The 17,352-nt window shown below is 48.3% G+C and overlaps 1 protein-coding gene across 2 annotated transcripts in view; it reads left to right on the forward strand.

The window, feature by feature from the left end:
- The window catches only part of LOC138497762 (protein TsetseEP-like), a 231,520-nt gene that overhangs the window by 92,783 nt on the left and 121,385 nt on the right, over positions 1 to 17,352 (forward strand). For both annotated transcript variants that reach the window (XM_069621410.1, XM_069621411.1), the window contains exon 3: positions 16,349 to 16,718. In XM_069621410.1, coding sequence (XP_069477511.1) covers positions 16,349 to 16,698 — 350 coding nt within the window. In that variant the 3' untranslated portion in view covers positions 16,699 to 16,718. The remainder of the gene's footprint in view (positions 1 to 16,348; positions 16,719 to 17,352) is intronic.

Consider the following 17,352-nt stretch of genomic DNA (forward strand, 5'->3'; position numbering starts at 1 on the left):
CCGTTATTAGCTCCCTGGTCCCTTAGCGGCTCCCGCTAAGGGTGCCTGGTAAAACCAGAAACCAAACCAAAGCTACAAAACCATTATATTAAAAAAAGACAGTCACAAGGGGGTAAAACCAGGCACCCATAGCGGGACCCGCTAAGGGACCTCGGAATAGGGCGGTAAGGGTTTACCGGCACCGGTCTCCTTACCGGTGCCCGTTAACCCTTAACACCCACCTCGTAATGAGGCCCATTGAGCTGAAGGGTTTCTGGGACAGCTGCAGAGTGGAAACCAGACGAACTGGGGAAAAGAGGCAGAGAGTAATCAGTAACAGAGGTTCCCTGGAATCCATCCACCCCCCAGCCCCCTGCACCTCTGGGGTTGTCGGAATCCTCCTAGATTCCCGGCTTAGCAATATGGGTGGTCAGGCAAGCGACACCACTGTAATTGGCAGAACCATAGAGGATGCATAAGAGGAACAGGTTCAAAACCTGCAGAATGAAGCCCAGATATGCAGCGATGGAAGCTTGGCTGGAATTTGCAGCAGAGTTTGTTTGTTTGTTTGTTTATTTATTTGGTAATGCACTCCAAGCCCTTGAGCATCTGGGCGCAACAATACAAGAAGACTCGAACCTTAGTTACAATGCCTGACACAGGCTATTACAGAAAAACAGTGGTCGCTTACAATAGGTGGTACAAGGTGATACAATACATATAGGATAACAAGGGTTACGCGCATAAGAATAACATCTTAACAGGTTATAACGTTTCTGCTAGGATGAGGATTGTTGCATGTCGTTGTTGTGCAGCCATTTGAGAGCGTAGGATCTGAGTCTAGTGTAAGGTAAAGGGCGTCTAAGGTCAGATGGGAGTGTGTTCCATGATTGTGCAGCTCTAACTGGGAAGCTCGCTCCGCCCGCCGTGGTAAGTTTGAATCTGGGGACTTCCAGTAGGAAGGTGTTGGCAGATCTCGTCAGTCGGTTAGAGGGTCTCCAATTGATTCTTTCCACTAGGTAGGGGGGTGCTTGATTCTTGAGGCATTTAGAAGTGAGGGAAATAGTTTTAAGGAGGATTCTGTCCTTTATCTTTAGCCAGTGGGCTTCTGTCCGGTGTTTGGAGATATGCTCTCTGCGTGGGATGTTCAGAGCTGCTCTAAGATCGTTATTTTGTAATCTCTGGAGTTTGTCAGTGACTGACTTATTTGCACCTGAGTATAAGGCGTTACAATAGTCCAGTCTGGACATGACAAGGGCATTGGCCAGGGTGAGGCAGCTGGCACTGGACAGGAAGGGTCTGGCGGCACGGATGAGTTTACATGTGTAAGTGGCTGAGGAGGCGAGGGAGTTCACTTGCTTTTTGAGGGTGAGAGCTGAGTCGAGGTAAAAACCTAAAGTTTTGACCTCGCGCATAACCTTAATAGTATTGTTATCGATGTTAAATGAGGCATAGTCCGGGGTGAGTTTGGATAGGTTGTGGTATGAACCGAGGAGCAGGATTTCAGTTTTATCGTCGTTCAGGCAGAGGCCATGAGTGGCCATCCATGCCTGAATGAGGATGTAGATTTTATTCACCAGAGCCAAGTCCACTCCATAGTTGCTCGAAAGGGGTATGAGGATCTGGGTGTCATCTGCGTAATTAGTGTAGGTGACGTCCGGTCTGTCCAACTTGTCGAACAATGGCGTGGTGAAGATGTTGTACATAGTGGGTGAAACACAGGAGCCCTGTGGGACTCCACATGTGATTTGGATGGGATCGGCACAAGTGGAAGGGGAGAACACTCTCATGGTCCGGTTGGCTAGAAAGGATTGGACCCATGCTATAGCTTCTCCTGTGAAATTGGCAGCCAGCTTGAGATGGTTGCATAAGACTGCATGATCCACCAGATCAAAAGCTGCTGACAAGTCCAGTAAAAGTAGCAGCGCTGTTTTCCCATTATCCTTAAATTCCTCCATTTTAGTTTTGAGATCTATCAGGGCTGTTTCAATGCCATGGAGAGGGCGGAAGCCCGAGTGGCGCGAGCCTAGTAGATGATTAGCTTCTAGGTACTCTTGAATTTGGAGATAGGCTACTCTGTCGATAATTTTTAGTAGGAAGGGTACTGTGGTGATGGGCCTATAGTTAGTCGGGATAGATGGATCGAGGGTTTGTTTTTTAAGAAGGGGGAGGACCCAGGATTCTTTTAAGTTGGCTGGCACTGTGTTGGATTTGAAGTATGAGTTGATAAGCTTTGAGATGAAAGGGGCTAAATCTCTGGCAGCGTCCTTTATTATTTGAGCTGGGCAGCTGTCGCCCTTACAGTTGGAGGGCTTCAGTGAGAGGATAGCCTTTTCAGTGTCGATGATGGAGATGGGTTTAAAGCTAAAAGGTGGGATAGTACTAGAAGGTGGGGTTCAGTTACTAGAGGCACTTGTTGATCAGTAGGAGAGAGGGTGTCTTTTTTATTCATTATTTTAAATTGGGGGGTGGAGATTTTGTTCGATAGGGCATTCTGTATATTAGTGCACCATATCTTGTCCTTGGGGACAGTGTCAGTTGATTGGATAGGGGATTCCATTTCCTGGAGGATGGCAAAAAGTTCCTTGGTATTCGATTTGGCATTGGTAATTCTATCGTTGAATACGTTTTTTTTAGTGTTGATAATTTCTGACTTGTAATGTTTGGTAACTTGGGTTAGCTTAGCTTTGTTGTCGTTGGTAGGCGAATTACGCCAGATAGTTTGGAGTTTTCGTTTCTGCTTTCTAAGGTCCTTAAGCTGGGGGGTGAGCCAGGCATTGAGGAGGGCTACTTGCTTAGCTTTGCGTAGTTTTGCAGGTGCAATGGTGTCTAGTGCGTGAGACATAGCGTTATCAAAGGTGTCTCCTAGTATGTCTGGGTCAGTGTTGTCCTTCAGACCGTTAATAGTAGGCAGGAGGAGGGGGATGAGTTTTTCTGTAGTAATGTGTTTTTTACTTCTGGTAGGGTAGTGGTGGTATCATTTTGATAGTTTTAGGGCTGGGGAGGTCAAGTGTGGCAGTGAAATTTATTAGAAAGTGGTCAGTCCATAGTTGAGGGGTGATGGCAGTGATGACTATGTTGCAGTTAATTTCTGATACCCAGTCAAGGTTTCTGCCTTTAACATGTGTGGGGGAGAACTTTTTGGGTAAGGTCTTGGTCATTTAGGATAGCTGTTATAGAGAGGGCATTTTTATTGTCTGGCTCCTTAAAGTCGATGTTAAAGTCGCCCAGCAGCAGCGTTTGCGAATGATTTTGGGTATTGTTCGCTATGAGGGTGGTAAGGTCATCTTCAAGGGTTCCCAGGGGACCTGGGGGCCTGTAGATCATGTGAATGGTTAGCGTGCGGTTATTGGAGAGTTGCATTTTTGCTGAGAGTACTTCACAGGAAGCACAGAGGGGTGAGGTGGTGAGTCTGAAAGGCAAAGTGGTTTTCGCGATGATTGCTAGGCCACCGCCTTTAGCATTGGGTCTGTCTACTCTATGGATCTGGTAGTTGTCAGGTACGGCTAACATCAGTGAAGGTCCTGTTGCCTCGTGAAGCCAGGTTTCTGTTACGGCAAGGAAGTCAATGCTACTGTTGTTTAGTATGTCAGCAATTTCAATTGCATGGGCTACCATGGATCTGGCATTGATAAGGGCTCCAGTAATTGATAGGATGTTCTTGGGAATAGGATGACTTGCAAGTGTATCTGTATGCTTATTTTGACTCCGGCGTTTCTTTTTGTGGAGGTGAGTAGGAGTTGGGGTTGGAGTTAAAGGTGTCGTAGCTTGAGTTTGCTTATCCATGTGTGTCTGTATAGATGGGAATCTAGCAGTATTGTTAGTACTGTTTCTTTTGGGTTCGTATATGCAAGGTAGTCTTGCCCTGAGTCTCAGGTTTCTGTCTGTGGGGGGACGAGTGCTAAAGGTAGCAAAGGTCATGATTGTAACTAGGAGGGTCAGGGAGGTCAAGTTTCTGCACATGGTAGTTGGTGTGGTTCCCTGATGCAATTTACTTCCCTTACTTCGCTAAGATGTCTGGCTAGGGTGACGCAATGTAGAGTGCCAGTGGCTAGTTGAAGCCAGGGCTGCGCCTAGTGATAAAGGGCATGATATTCACGAAACACAGTATGAGCTAGAGTGCATGGTCTGTTAATGATAATAGGGCACAACACAATCAAAGTGGTCCGTTAGCGACCATAAGGCACAACACAGGCAAAGTGGTCCGTTAGCGACCATAAGACACAAAACACGCAAAGTGGTCCGTTAGCGACCATAAGGCACAACACAATAAGGTGAATCATAAGGCAGACTATGGTGGTGCACTGTTGTGGCGGTTTAAGCAACCTTAACGTCCCGTGCAGTGACTGCAGCACATGACAGGTGCTAGAAAGGCAATGAGGAGAGCCGTTTGGGAGGATAGAGCAGGTAGTATAGCTTAAGGCAAATATAAGTTACTCACAGCCTCAAAACAAGCAGGGGGTATGGCCCCGGGCTCTGGCCAGCTCAGGACAGTCTCTGGACAGTTGTTGGCCTTGCCTTCAGGGCCTTTCCTGGAGGGGCCGGCTTACGCCTCCCGGTGCCTGATCGGTGGAGAAGTAGGGTGGAGCAACCAATCATCCGGCGCCTCTGGTCGGGAGGGGAATCACAGAGGAGGGGAGGCTTCAGGAAGCACGGGCGGCCATTTTGGAGTGGCTACCGTCTCGTGTCTTGCACTGGCAATCATAAGGTTGTGGCTAAGACAGAGGGAAAGCCACTGCTTTACTGCATATGCACTGCAGTGAGCGCGAGCGTTTCTTTGGATATAATTTAAAGCGAATTTCACTGAGAAATGGCTACTGCGCCTAACGCGCTAAGAATAGCCCAAAAAGGTCAATAAAGGCGAGCTGAGGCAGACATACCTTGCTGCAGACCTGCGCAAGGGTAGCAGCAGCGGGGCACTGCTCCAGCAGTGACTAGGAGCTCCTGCTCCTATTCGGATTGGATTCGAGTGCCCAGGACATCAACTTGAGTTGGATCACAAAGGGCAAAGCTGTGGCAAGCGATGAGACTAAGCCTTCTGAAGTATCAGGACTGGCAGATAAGATTACCATTGATGAGTGATGTTGTGAGGCCAAGCGCACAAGTGTAAGCAGACTTTTGTAGCCGCCTGTACATCTGTGATGCATTTCTATAATGACCTGGCATGTGCAGAATGTCCTAGGCAAAGTTAACACTTGTATTTTTCGGGAGCACGCAAGCTGTAGATTGTGGATCTGGGGGTGAGCCAGAGCCAATTGTTGACACCTGCAGGTGAGCAGCCTTTCTTGTATCTTCTTATGATAGCACTTCATTGCATTCTGGTCTTATATCATCTCATTAGTCTTATCTTCGAACCTGTACCTCTCAGCCAGTGTTGTCAAAGCCACAATGCAGCGTTCTGCATGTTCACTGGCTTTTTGTTTCCTTGCATACAAAGTATTTCTCTCCACATGATAATTCCTGTCACTGGAAAGTGATTCTCCAGGCATATCACCGTCTCCACAAAAATATCCAATACATCTTCGACATCCACTTTGACTTCTGGCAGATGATCAAAGATCTCTTGGCATGCCATTCCCAAGAAGTGATAAAGAACCGCTTTCCTATGCTCCGAGTCAAGCTTCCTCCATTCTTGTGCATCGCCTCACACATTTGTGGTTCCCCTTCATGTTCCAGGGCAGCTATTGGTGTGGGCACAACTTATCCACCTGCCGTGCCACCTTGTAAAAATGTGAGGGTGGTATGCTGTATGTCATGTGCCCAGGTCTGATCTCTCTAGATTTCTGTTGGTTTAGTGCCCTTCCTCACTTTGTACGTATTTATCAGACTTGACTAATATAGTGCTTTGGATGCCACCAACCTTTTTTCTGATCATTGAGTGTTATTGTAACTGCTCTGTATTTCATAGTGCCTCTCCCCAGCACAGAGTCCTTACTGACAGCAATGTTCCAGAGTCTTTGTTGTGAAGACTGAACACTCTCCTATCACCCTTTTTCCTTGCCGATTTTACACTGCTCTCTCGATTTGCTGTTCTTAACAACTCTATTCACTGTTAAGTACAGTGCCCCTGCCAGCTCCACTTACTTCCGCCAGTCACTCACTTTACCTCGCTCGCCTGATGCTGCACTGCTTTCCTGCCACTCATTGTGCATCTCCTTTTGGTGTGTTATGCCAGTCATTACAAGTCAAGCTATTTGATCCACAATAATTATTACAAAATAATAATGCAAGTTAGAAATTCTTGTAATTCTTGTCAGCCCTGATGCTTTCCAAATATAATGGGAACTAAAAACTCAATTGAATGAGCTATGAGCCCACCCCAGTGCCTTGTGCAAATGTCCAATCCCAGCCTTTTCTACAGAAGGTTTCAGTCATGTGTTCCGTAACAATGCTTAAAAGGGGCATAAGAACAAGAAAGGAACAATTGTAATGTTTGAGATCCCACAAGCACGACAAAGGTCATACAGGTGTTGCATGGTGACCCCTCCTGGGAGCATGGTATCTCCCAGGATGTTGTAATGGGTCACGTGGCATTAGCCACGTGACCAACATAATAAAAGAAGGGAGCTGCTTCCGGCTCGCCAGTCACTCCATCCCGAGGCTCCAGTGTCGGTTTTTGGGAAGCACCATGCTGGTGCTGCACTGTGTGTGCTGGGCCCAAGGACGGGGCTGAGCTGGAGGACGAAGCCGTCCCTGTGGGTGCCCCTAACCCTGTGAGGCGGGTTGGGGGAAGCGACCCCAGCCTGGGTGCCCCCAGAGCCGGGGCCGCGGTGCGCTGGGTGTCCCCAGCCACGTGTGGAGCTCCGGTGGTCCGGAGGGGGTGAGGTGACCCCCTCCCATGAGTCTGTGGCGTGAACGCCACCCCCGTGTGTCCTGTCAGGTGCCGGTGGTCCGGAGCAGCCCTCAACACCACCCAGTGCCTTGTGCAAATGTCCAATCCCAGCCTTTTCTACAGAAGGTTTCAGTCATGTGTTCCGTAACACTGCTTAAAAGGGGCATAAGAACAAGAAAGGAACAATTGTAATGTTTGAGAGCCCACAAGCACGACAAAGGTCATACAGGTCAACTGCTCTCCACCCCCTACTGTCCCATCTAAAAGCAGTGCACCAGTGCCAAATCGGATGTAGAAAGCATGCATAGTGGGATGTTGGATTCTATCTAGGTATTCTTCATGACCTGCACTGTCGTGTTTTCTATTTTGAAAATACCGGCTAGCAGATAGCAGAGGAAATGCTGCCTCCAGCGGGGATACGAGAATATCCCCAGCTGTAAGTAACTCAGTCACAGACGAAAGCTGGCATCCTCTCTAGAAGACAGGCAGCATAGATTACAGAACCCAGATGTAAACAGTTGTCTGGGGAGCACAATCTCATTACACTTACAACCGCTAATGTTTATTTTAAAAGTATCCAAAAGAGACCTGCCACACGTGGACTGCGCCACTACAATAAAAAACTTTCAGCCGTAAATCGTTAGAAATGATACTTGATTTAATATATCATAGTAGCCCTTGTTTGAGACATGTGTTTCGGCATGTACTGTGCCTTTTTCAATCAGGGCAGTAGAGGCTTTTTGTCGCAAATGGTTGAGACCCTGTAGGTCTAGAGTCGTTAGTTGTAAGGATGTACTTGTCAGGTTGTTAGTGAGGGCTCTGCAGCCCGCCCACATCGTTGTGTGGGCAGACCGCCGTTGCTGTCTTAGTTCCCCGGACAAGGGGAAGTGACGTTGGGCTAGGGAGGGGGCGGGGAAACGTTGGGGCAGTTCCTGTAAGTGCGCCAATTAAAGAGGTCGCATTGTATCCCGGCTCCCATGTGACTTTGTTCAAAGCGGTTTACGGGACCCGCGTAAAACCCTACATTGGCGACGAGGGGTACACCGTACCCACTCGCGCACACAGGAGGCCCGCAGGCGAGCGGGTGCTGCGCGTCGGCGCACCTCCGCTCCGAAGGCCCGGAGTGCCACGGAGGTCCGCGGTCGAGCGGCGTGGCGCGTCGGCACACCTCACGGATACAGGGACCCGCCGGATCTGCCGCAGGCACGGAGTGTCAAGGAGGGAAGCGGCCCCTCACAAACACCGCGGGGAGCGGGCGTGTTCGTGCTCTGTGAGGCGAACGCGGGCCCGCTGGCAGGTGCGGGCGTTGGTCTGCCCCCCCCTCTCACATCAACCCGCGATCGGCAGGAGGCCCCAAGAAGTGCCAGGGACCCAGGGGACAGCTCAAAAGGACACGCAACAGCCCGTGAAGAGGCTGCACACCACCAACCCGTGCTGAGGGCTACTGCACAGCACGGCAGAAGTCTACACAGGTGTGCCTGGTGTCCACCACAGCTACAGCGGACATGACGGCCCCAGCGAGCCCCGTAGCCTCCTCATCGGACGGATCTGGAGCCGTGGCTGATGGCCCCCAACAGGCACCAACGTCAGGTACCGCCGCTCACAACTTACCATTACCGGGCCCCTTTGATGTTAGAGACACATCCAACCTAGGACCCAGATGGGTCATATGGCTCAGGGATTTTAAATTTTACACGGGGGCAATCGGTTTGACCGATGACGCAATGCTGAAAAACACCCTATTCATGACAGTAGGCCCCGCTGTCAGGGACATCGCAGGCGAACTGATGAATGTGGACACGGTCACCTATGGAGAACTACATGGGAAGCTATCAGAATACTTCACGCCCCATACAAACATTGACTACGAGCGCCATGTCTTTCATACTACTAGACAGGAAAAAGGAGAGTTCCTTGATAACTTTGTCATGCGCCTACGCATCAAGCTAAAGTACTGTGAATTCCATAGATACTCAAATGACGAGGCGCTAAAATCCCAAGTCATAGCCGGCTGCATCTCGCAGCCTTTCAGGAAGCAGCTGCTACAAAAACAAAGGTCCCTCGAGGAAATCCTCGCACTTGCCAGGATGGAAGCCGCAGTTGAGTCGCAGCTCGACAGCCTAGGCAAGGTCACCATTCAACACCCGACACTGAATGCAGATGCCATCAACAGACTGCATACCGCGCCCTCAACGGGAGGGAAAGGAACAGACGCCACGTGCTACAGATGCGGGTTTGAGTATCCGCACGTGGGTGACTGCCCAGCAGTAGGACAAAAGTGCGCCGCCTGTGGCGGAATGAACCACTACAGAGCTGTCTGCAAGAATCCGCCGGGACAGGGACCCAGCAGACCGAGACAACAGGAGAGAAGGAGACGCTCGCGACACAGCCCACCAGCAAGCAGAGGAGAAGACCAGGCGGGACCCCGGAGAGAAGAAAAATCTCGAAGGAGCTCCCACGCCAGAGACGACAGAAGGCCACCTGACGGATCAAGGCGATCGCAAAGAAGACGGTTCGTCCGGTACATTGAGATGAGAGCCCCGTCAGGCAGCGAATCCCAATCGTCAGAGGACGATCAACGGAAAAAAGGGTACGTGTGGGCTCTTAACAATGCCACAGCCACCCAACACAGTCCGACGCTCCTGTTACAAGTCAACAACACACCTTTGGAATTCCTTATAGACACGGGGGCGACAGTTAACATAATAAGTGAACAGGCGTACAGCTCACTCACCAACCCCCCAAAGATCCGAAAGGCGTCAGTGGACATATACCCCTATGGAGCTACAACCCCGCTCCCATGCAAAGGAACAATATCAGCATGGTGCGTGCACAAATCGCACGCGGCAAAGATCACGCTACACATCCTGAAGACGGAAGCCAACAGCGGGTGCATCCTCAGCTTTAAGACAGCCGTCGAGCTGGGTCTGGTGCACATCCTGTACCAGCTTATGGCACATAAATATTTTGCGAGACCGGACGCCATTGAGCAGACATTCCCCAAGCTGTTCAGAGGCCTAGGAAAACTAAAACATCGAAAGGTACAGCTGCACATAAACCCGAGGATATCGCCCGTCGCCCAGCACTACAGGGGCATTCCGATAAACATACAACACCAGGTCAAAGAGGAGCTAGACAAACTAATCAAGCTCAACGTCATTGAACCAGTCTCAGGGCCCACCCCATGGGTGTCTCCCATCGTTCCCGTCCCCAAGAAGTCACCGGACGGATCGATACGCCTGTGTGTTGACATGAGGAGAGCCAATGTGGCCATTGAGAGGGAAAGGCACCAGGTGCCCAGGATCACCGACATGATACACCTCCTCCACGGGGCTCAGGTTTTCTCGAAATTGGACCTCACGAAAGGCTATCATCAAATTGAGATTGCTCCCGAATCCAGGTACATCACGACATTCGTCACACACCTGGGTCTATTCCAGTATAAAAGGCTTAGCTTCGGGATATCCTCCGCAGCCGAAATCTTCCAAGAGGAAATACACAGAGTCATCAGACACGTGCCCAACTGCCTGAATTACTCGGATGACGTCCTCGTATTTGGAAAGACTAAAGAAGAGCACGACACAGCTCTCCACAGAGTGTGCGCTGCACTGCAAGAGGCCGGGCTAACATCAACAAGGCCAAATGCGAGTTCGGGAAAGGCTCACTACGGTTCTTCGGCCACATATTCTCTGACAAAGGGATGCGACCAGACCCGGAGAAAGTTGCGGCACTCAACTCAGCCGCACCCCCAACGAACACGACGGAGCTTCGCTCCTTCCTGGGACTGGCCAGCTATTGCTCCAGATACTTAAAGGACTACGCAACCATCAGCAACCCGTTGTGCCTCTTAACGTGCAAAGATCAACCCTACACATAGTCCACAGACTAGCAAAAAGCGTTTGAGGCGATACGAGATGCCATTTCAAAGGCAGAGGACATGGCATACTATGACGCCAAAAGGCACACCGAAGTAATAGTGGACGTCAGCCCCATCGGGCTGGGCGCCATATTAACACAAATTGACCCACTGGAACCCGCGCAAATATACATTGTCGCATACGCCAGCAGGAGCCTAACCCCGACAGAACAAGCCTATTCCCAGGCTGAAAAGGAGAGCCTAGCGGTAGTATGGGCATGCAAGTACTTTCACCTGTTCGTGTATGGCAAGGAGTTCACCATCATCACAGACCACCAGGCACTGCTTACAATCCACGGAGACCCCAAGTCAAGGATGCCGCCCAGAATAGCCAGATGGGGCCTACGACTGCAGGATTACAAGTTCATCATCAAGCACCGGCCTGGGAAAGAAGACAATCCAGCGGACTATCTGTCGTGTCACCCGACTGGCCTCGCCAACTCCCAACCATCCATCGCCGATGAATATCTTAATTATGTGGTTCACCACCTACAACCGTTACCAGTGGGGTGGGCAGACATCATAGCACACTCAGAACAAGACCCGGCTCTACGAATCATACGACACTGCATACAGGAAGACAGAAGGGCACACATGCGCCAACAGGCACATCATGAATCGGAAGAGATCCAAGAGGACATCAAACTAATAGACCATGTCCGGGACGAACTCTCCATTGTCGACGATCATGTAATATTAAAAGGGTGCAAAGTACTCCTCCCAAAGTCACTGCGCACCAGAACTATCCAGGTAGCACACGAAAGCCACCGGGGAGTGGTTGCCACCAAGAGACTACTAAGGGAAAAAGTGTGGTTCCCCAAGCTGGACATGATGGTGGAGGAAATCATAGGACAATGCACGACGTGTGCACAGGTAGCACCGCACCCAAACCCACTCCACATGTCGCGACTACCGAAACACGTATGGGAGGAACTGGCGGTGGACTTCTTTGGACCTCTCAGAAATGGCACCGATGTGTTAGTACTAATAGATGAACACTCCAGATTCCCGGACGCACAAATTGTAGACAGCACGGCAGCCTCCAGTGTCATCCCGGTACTGGACCGCATGTTGTCCACATATGGAATACCCAGGATCATAAAATCCGACAACGGAGCGCCGTTCATTAGTACGGACTTCGCGAACTTCGCGAGGTATATGGGCTTCCACCATCGGAAGATAACTCCGAGATGGCCACAGGCCAACGGGATGGTCGAGAGGTTCATGGCCAACATCAAAAGAACCCTGCAAATAGCGACCATCCTCCATAAACCATTCAAACAAGCGCTCTATCAGTTCCTCAGGGACTATCGTCACACCCCCCATAGCACGACGGGCATATGCCCAGCAGACTTTATGTTCCGCAGACCAGTACAGACATGATTGCCGGAAGACGCACATGCAGCAGAGGCCACGCCCCTGGAACAAGAGGCCAGAAACAGGGACGACACAGCTAAAGCCAAGATGAAGGACAAGGCTGATCATAAAAGAAAGGCACAGGAGTCGAACGTGGAACTGGGAAACCAAGTGTGGTTGCGGCAACCCAAGCAACGCAAGGAGGATGCCACGTTTGCACCGGAACCGCTGACGGTCACGCACAAGAAAGGGACGATGATTACGGCTCAGAGAACCGACCAGTCCTCCGTCACTAGAAATGTGTCGTACTTCAAGAGGTATTACATGGAGGAAGCACCGGACCGAGAAGCAGACAGTGAGGATGACCACTCTCAGGACAGCTATTAAGTGGAGGAGAGCGAGACCTCAGAAGGTGAGGACATCTCATCACCCCAGGGCCTGGCCGAGCAAACGCCTGGCCACAGAGGTCGGCCCCAGAGAAGCCGCTTCAAGCCTCACAGACTCATAGAAGAAATGGAGTAAGGAGGAGAGTGCAACTTGGTTGCTAAAAAGGGGGGAGATGTCAGGTTGTTAGTGAGGGCTCTGCAGCCCGCCCACATCGTTGTGTGGGCAGACCGCCGTTGCGGTCTTAGTTCCCCGGACAAGGGGAAGTGAAGTTGGGCTAGGGAGGGGGCGGGGAAACGTTGGGGCAGTTCCTGTAAGTGCGCCGATTAAAGAGGTCGCATTGTATCCCGGCTCCCGTGTGACTTTGTTCAAAGCGGTTTACGGGACCCGCGTAAAACCCTACAGTCCTGGGTTAAATCCCTCCTTCAAAGTGCCTTTGTTAGTCTCCGCGCGTCGGCTTTACACTATAGTGTCTACTGCCCTAATTGAAAAAGGCACAGTACATGCCGAAACTCGTGTCTCAAACAAGGGCTACTATGATATATTAAATCAAGTATCATTTCTAATGACTTATGGCTGAAAGTTTTTTTAGTATAGTGCCACAGTCCACGTGTGATAGGTCTCTTTTGGATATTTTTGACTATAACGGAGCAGGGTAAATAATTCTCCGTACCTTCACGGACATGCGACACACCTTCAATGTTGGGCGCAGGGCATTTTAAGTTGATATCCCAAGACCCCAATTGATAATGTTTATTTTACATGAGTTCTTGAAATCAGGCAGCATCGTGTCATATAGTACTCATAAAAGCATTGACTTTAGCCGACCTTAAGCACAATTATTCAACCCTGGAAGGCATTGTTAATTCCTAGAGGCCTCCCACAGTGTGCCACCTCAGTGCATTAAAAAAGTGAACAACGCATACTGGACAATATGGCATTCATTTCCTAACAGCAGCATATCAATCAAATGGAATATGAACTCAAGCACAGGTGCTGACTATTATCTTTGTATTGTCAATACATGTTATTATAACATTCTCAAAACCAAAAGCCACTTCACCAAGACCAAAACACATTTCAATTCAAGTATTCCAACACTTAAGCACAGATATTAAGCGTATAGCTTTCCCTTCTGCTAAGGACAGGTGCTAATTCAATAACACACACATCACTTTAACCACAGTGTGAAGCACAATACTAAAGAACTCTTTACCTGACATCAGGTGGTAAGTTAATACCACATGATTACTGCTCTCCTACAAATCATGTAGCACAATTCAGAAGACGTTTGCAATCACTCATGTACCTAAAGCATCATAAATGAATAACAAGGCTGTGTGCCACATACTATTTCAGATGTGTTCAGCAACTACGCAAATCAGATTAAATGCAAAAAACAGTTAATATGTAAGGTATTAAATGCATTCATTAAAACGAAGCCAAAGCCTCAGCCATGGATGCTTGAAGCATCTCTATCTATTTTAGACCAGGGCATTCAGAAATGCAAGAATGCAGATTCCCAATGCAAAACAAATTGAATGCAAATCCTTACATGTAGTTCACCGTTTCAATGCTAATATATATTTCCAGGAAATATGTAAATAATTAAACATGGTATGAGCCATTCATCAATACAAGAGCTTTTCTGAAACCAAAGACTTAACAGTTGATTCTTGCCTTGGTAGCAAGAGTCACCCCCAGGGGCGCTGTATGATGACAGAGCCCTCTCCGGACTGTTTTTCGTAGGATGGCCTGCCTCGGGACCGTCTTTGTCCAATCTGCACGCCTCTCCTGCCAGCCTCTAGAATGAAGTCTGCTGGCCACCTTTATACCTTTTTTGGGGTATGGAAACCCCCTAAAGCTGGATCCTTGGTGGGCTGTGACGGTAAGTTAGCTGTGGGTTCCCCAATGCAATCCTATGTGGTAGTGGCCCTAATGTCATGCGTTGTCACACCCCTGATTCCAATAAATGCTAGCACAACTTATAGGTTTGTTGTATAATTCCCTCTCACTGATGACGCATCAGTTGACGCAGCTCGGTCTGCACTTTCAGTCAGAGACGCCATCAAGGAATGTGCTGAATCCATGTCCCTATGTCCCCGAAGAGATGTCTACGAGTGATTTTGGATGGTGCATCTTATCACCCCACCGAATGTACGAGTACCGAAGCCCAAAGCCTCTCCAAGCCTAGGTCACGCTGTTCCTCCTGCGAGCTGCCATGGACATTCCCTTTTAATAAGAATAAATAGATGTTTACCATTCTCCAAGAACAGGGCTGCACGTTGCACGTTTTATCATTGCAGTGCAGAATGGGCAGTTTAGAAATACCGAACATTACACTTAGGGCCTAAACTCTTTCTAGTGTGTGATGTACCCTTCCAGTATATAGGGCTTTCAGGGTTTACCTGTCTGTGTAAGGTAGTATGCTGCTTGTACCTCCAGGCTCTTGGTATGTATGAATCAAATTACTTTGACAAGAAATGTCGACTCCATCTTTATACATAAAAGACATTCAAGCCTATCTAGGTAAAAAAAGAGGGAAAGGAAGCAAGCCATCATGATGGCTCCTCACTTGCTCATTACCCCTAATGCGACGCTGGTTTATTGAATTTGAACAGATGTTCCAACTTAAATTGTGGTTTTTTAACTGTAATAGTTAAATGCATTCATTGCTCTCTATGAGAGATTATAAGGAATACGTGTTTTACTTGTGAATTATTTGTGTTTGAGTCCTTATCATTGAATGATGCTACCTTGTTTTAGACTAGCTTTTAGGTTTGGTATAAAAGTATTGTATGTATTGTTGTGATAAGTACGTGCTTATATGACAAAGTATTGTATGTTGTAAAAGTTCATTTTCGAACTGTAAACAACAATAAATAAATAAATAAAAGTATCCCTTTTTAGGGTATGACTCAGTGAAATTACATGTCAGTACAACACTTACGTTGTAGTTATTAAAACATTCTTAATTTTCCAGCTTCTTTCTCCAACAGTTTGTTCTCTATACTCTCCCAATAGCTCAGTTTAATTATGTTCTGTTGTGTCTGGCTTTGTAATCATTACAGGTTGTTCCTGGTGGATGAGGTCAAAAGATTATTAATTGCCTGAAAGACTTCACTCACTGTGTTAGAGTTTTCTGACAGGCTATCATGAATATCCAAAATGCACTCTAGGTATCGCAATATACCAAGAAACATAACTTCTCTTGTCAGATCCAAATATGCAAATCTCTGCCTAGCTCCACAAAGTGCCACCCGCCAACCTATCGTTAGTTGGCTTTTGCTGGCCTACTTCTGGGCACAAAGTGAGTATAATATGAAGAAGGTTGTGGTCGCCCTTCGACTTCACCCAGAAATCCCTAAATAATCCTTAAATAAATTCCAGGCTTCAACCGGCATAATCAATTCTAGGAGACCCCTGATGTGTGCAGAAGGTATTTAATGCTGGAGTGTCCTTGATCGATGGTCCATTCAGAGCTCTAACATCTGCTTCCAGCACCCATTCTCTCATTAGATGTCCTGTCCTACTGGTTGACTCCTGTGGGCAAGATATAGCAGGGACACCCCCTCAAAACATCAAATTCATATCAGCAATTCTCCCCTCTCTTGCTGTCGGCTATGATCGAAGGAGGACACCACACACACTCCATGTGCCCATCTGTTCCTGATCTTTGTCACTAGTAGAATGCTGACACAGGGCTGCAAATTATGTTAATTATTCTATCAGGAGCCCAATGCTCTCACCCCTCCACCCGACCATTAAATTGCTTCCCTTCCATGCATTAAATCCATTCACCCATCTTATCAAACTCACCAACTCACCGCACAGACACGCTCCTTACATTCTCTTCTATATACCCATTACCTCACTTTCAGGTGACAACAGTCCACCATCAGACGTGAATGACAGTGCTAATCCAGTCACCGAACCCCCAACTGCCGAAGAAACAGAACCTACCGCAGCAGCAGAAAAGGAAGATGCTACCAGCTCTCCAGTAACTGCCGAAGAAACAGAACATATCGCAGCAGAAAACGAAGATGCTATCAGCCCTCCAGTAACTGCCGAAGAAACAGAACCTACCGCAGCAGCAGAAAAGGAAGATGCTATCAGCCCTCCAGTAACTGACGAAGAAACACAACCTCCTGCAGCAGCAGAAAAGGAAGATGCTATCAGCCCTCCAGTAACTGACGAAGAAACACAACCTCCTGCAGCAGCCGAGCCATGAAGTGGAGTCACCCAGTCAGGGTAATTTTGGCTATGGTTTATGATTCAATGCATTATTCTAAACATCAATCAAATACGTAATGCAGGTCTTTCTTCCCTAAGGGGTTCTTAACAGGTTTCAGAAAACCAGACCCAAATTCTAACATGGCGGAATTGAACTTGATTGCTTTCTTAGCACTGGTTTTTATTTCTATTTCTAGTTATAGAGAATTTGCCACATATGGCATTGGGAAGTTATGCACTGAGAGGGGTCTGGAACCTGTTTTGAATAAAGAACCATCTCTACCTCATTGATGATGCCCAAAGAAGCTGAAACATGTCTGGGGAGTACATTAACGTGGACTAAGGACATGGAACCGGGATAACTAGCTGTCCCCGGCATATCACTTGCTGATCTAGCACTCAGTCTCTCTGTCACACTTTCTCTTTGTATCTTTCTCTTTGTATGTGAGGGGAGAATTGTGTTGTCTGGTATGTGTTTGTTCAATTAGAGCACAGGCAATTCTCAGTCGCACTGCACCCAAGAGTGCAATATAGGCATGTGTTGCAAGTAATTGAAGAGAGATGTGGTTATAAATCCGATAGATTTATTTGCAAAGTAGCCTGACACGTGTTTCGAGTCTAAACCGACTCTTCATCCGAGGCTGTAAATAGG

The sequence above is a fragment of the Ambystoma mexicanum genome, chromosome 5q (genome assembly GCF_040938575.1).
Source record: "Ambystoma mexicanum isolate Mex_15411 chromosome 5q, UKY_AmexF1_1, whole genome shotgun sequence".
NCBI classification, from domain to species: Eukaryota; Metazoa; Chordata; class Amphibia; order Caudata; family Ambystomatidae; genus Ambystoma; species Ambystoma mexicanum.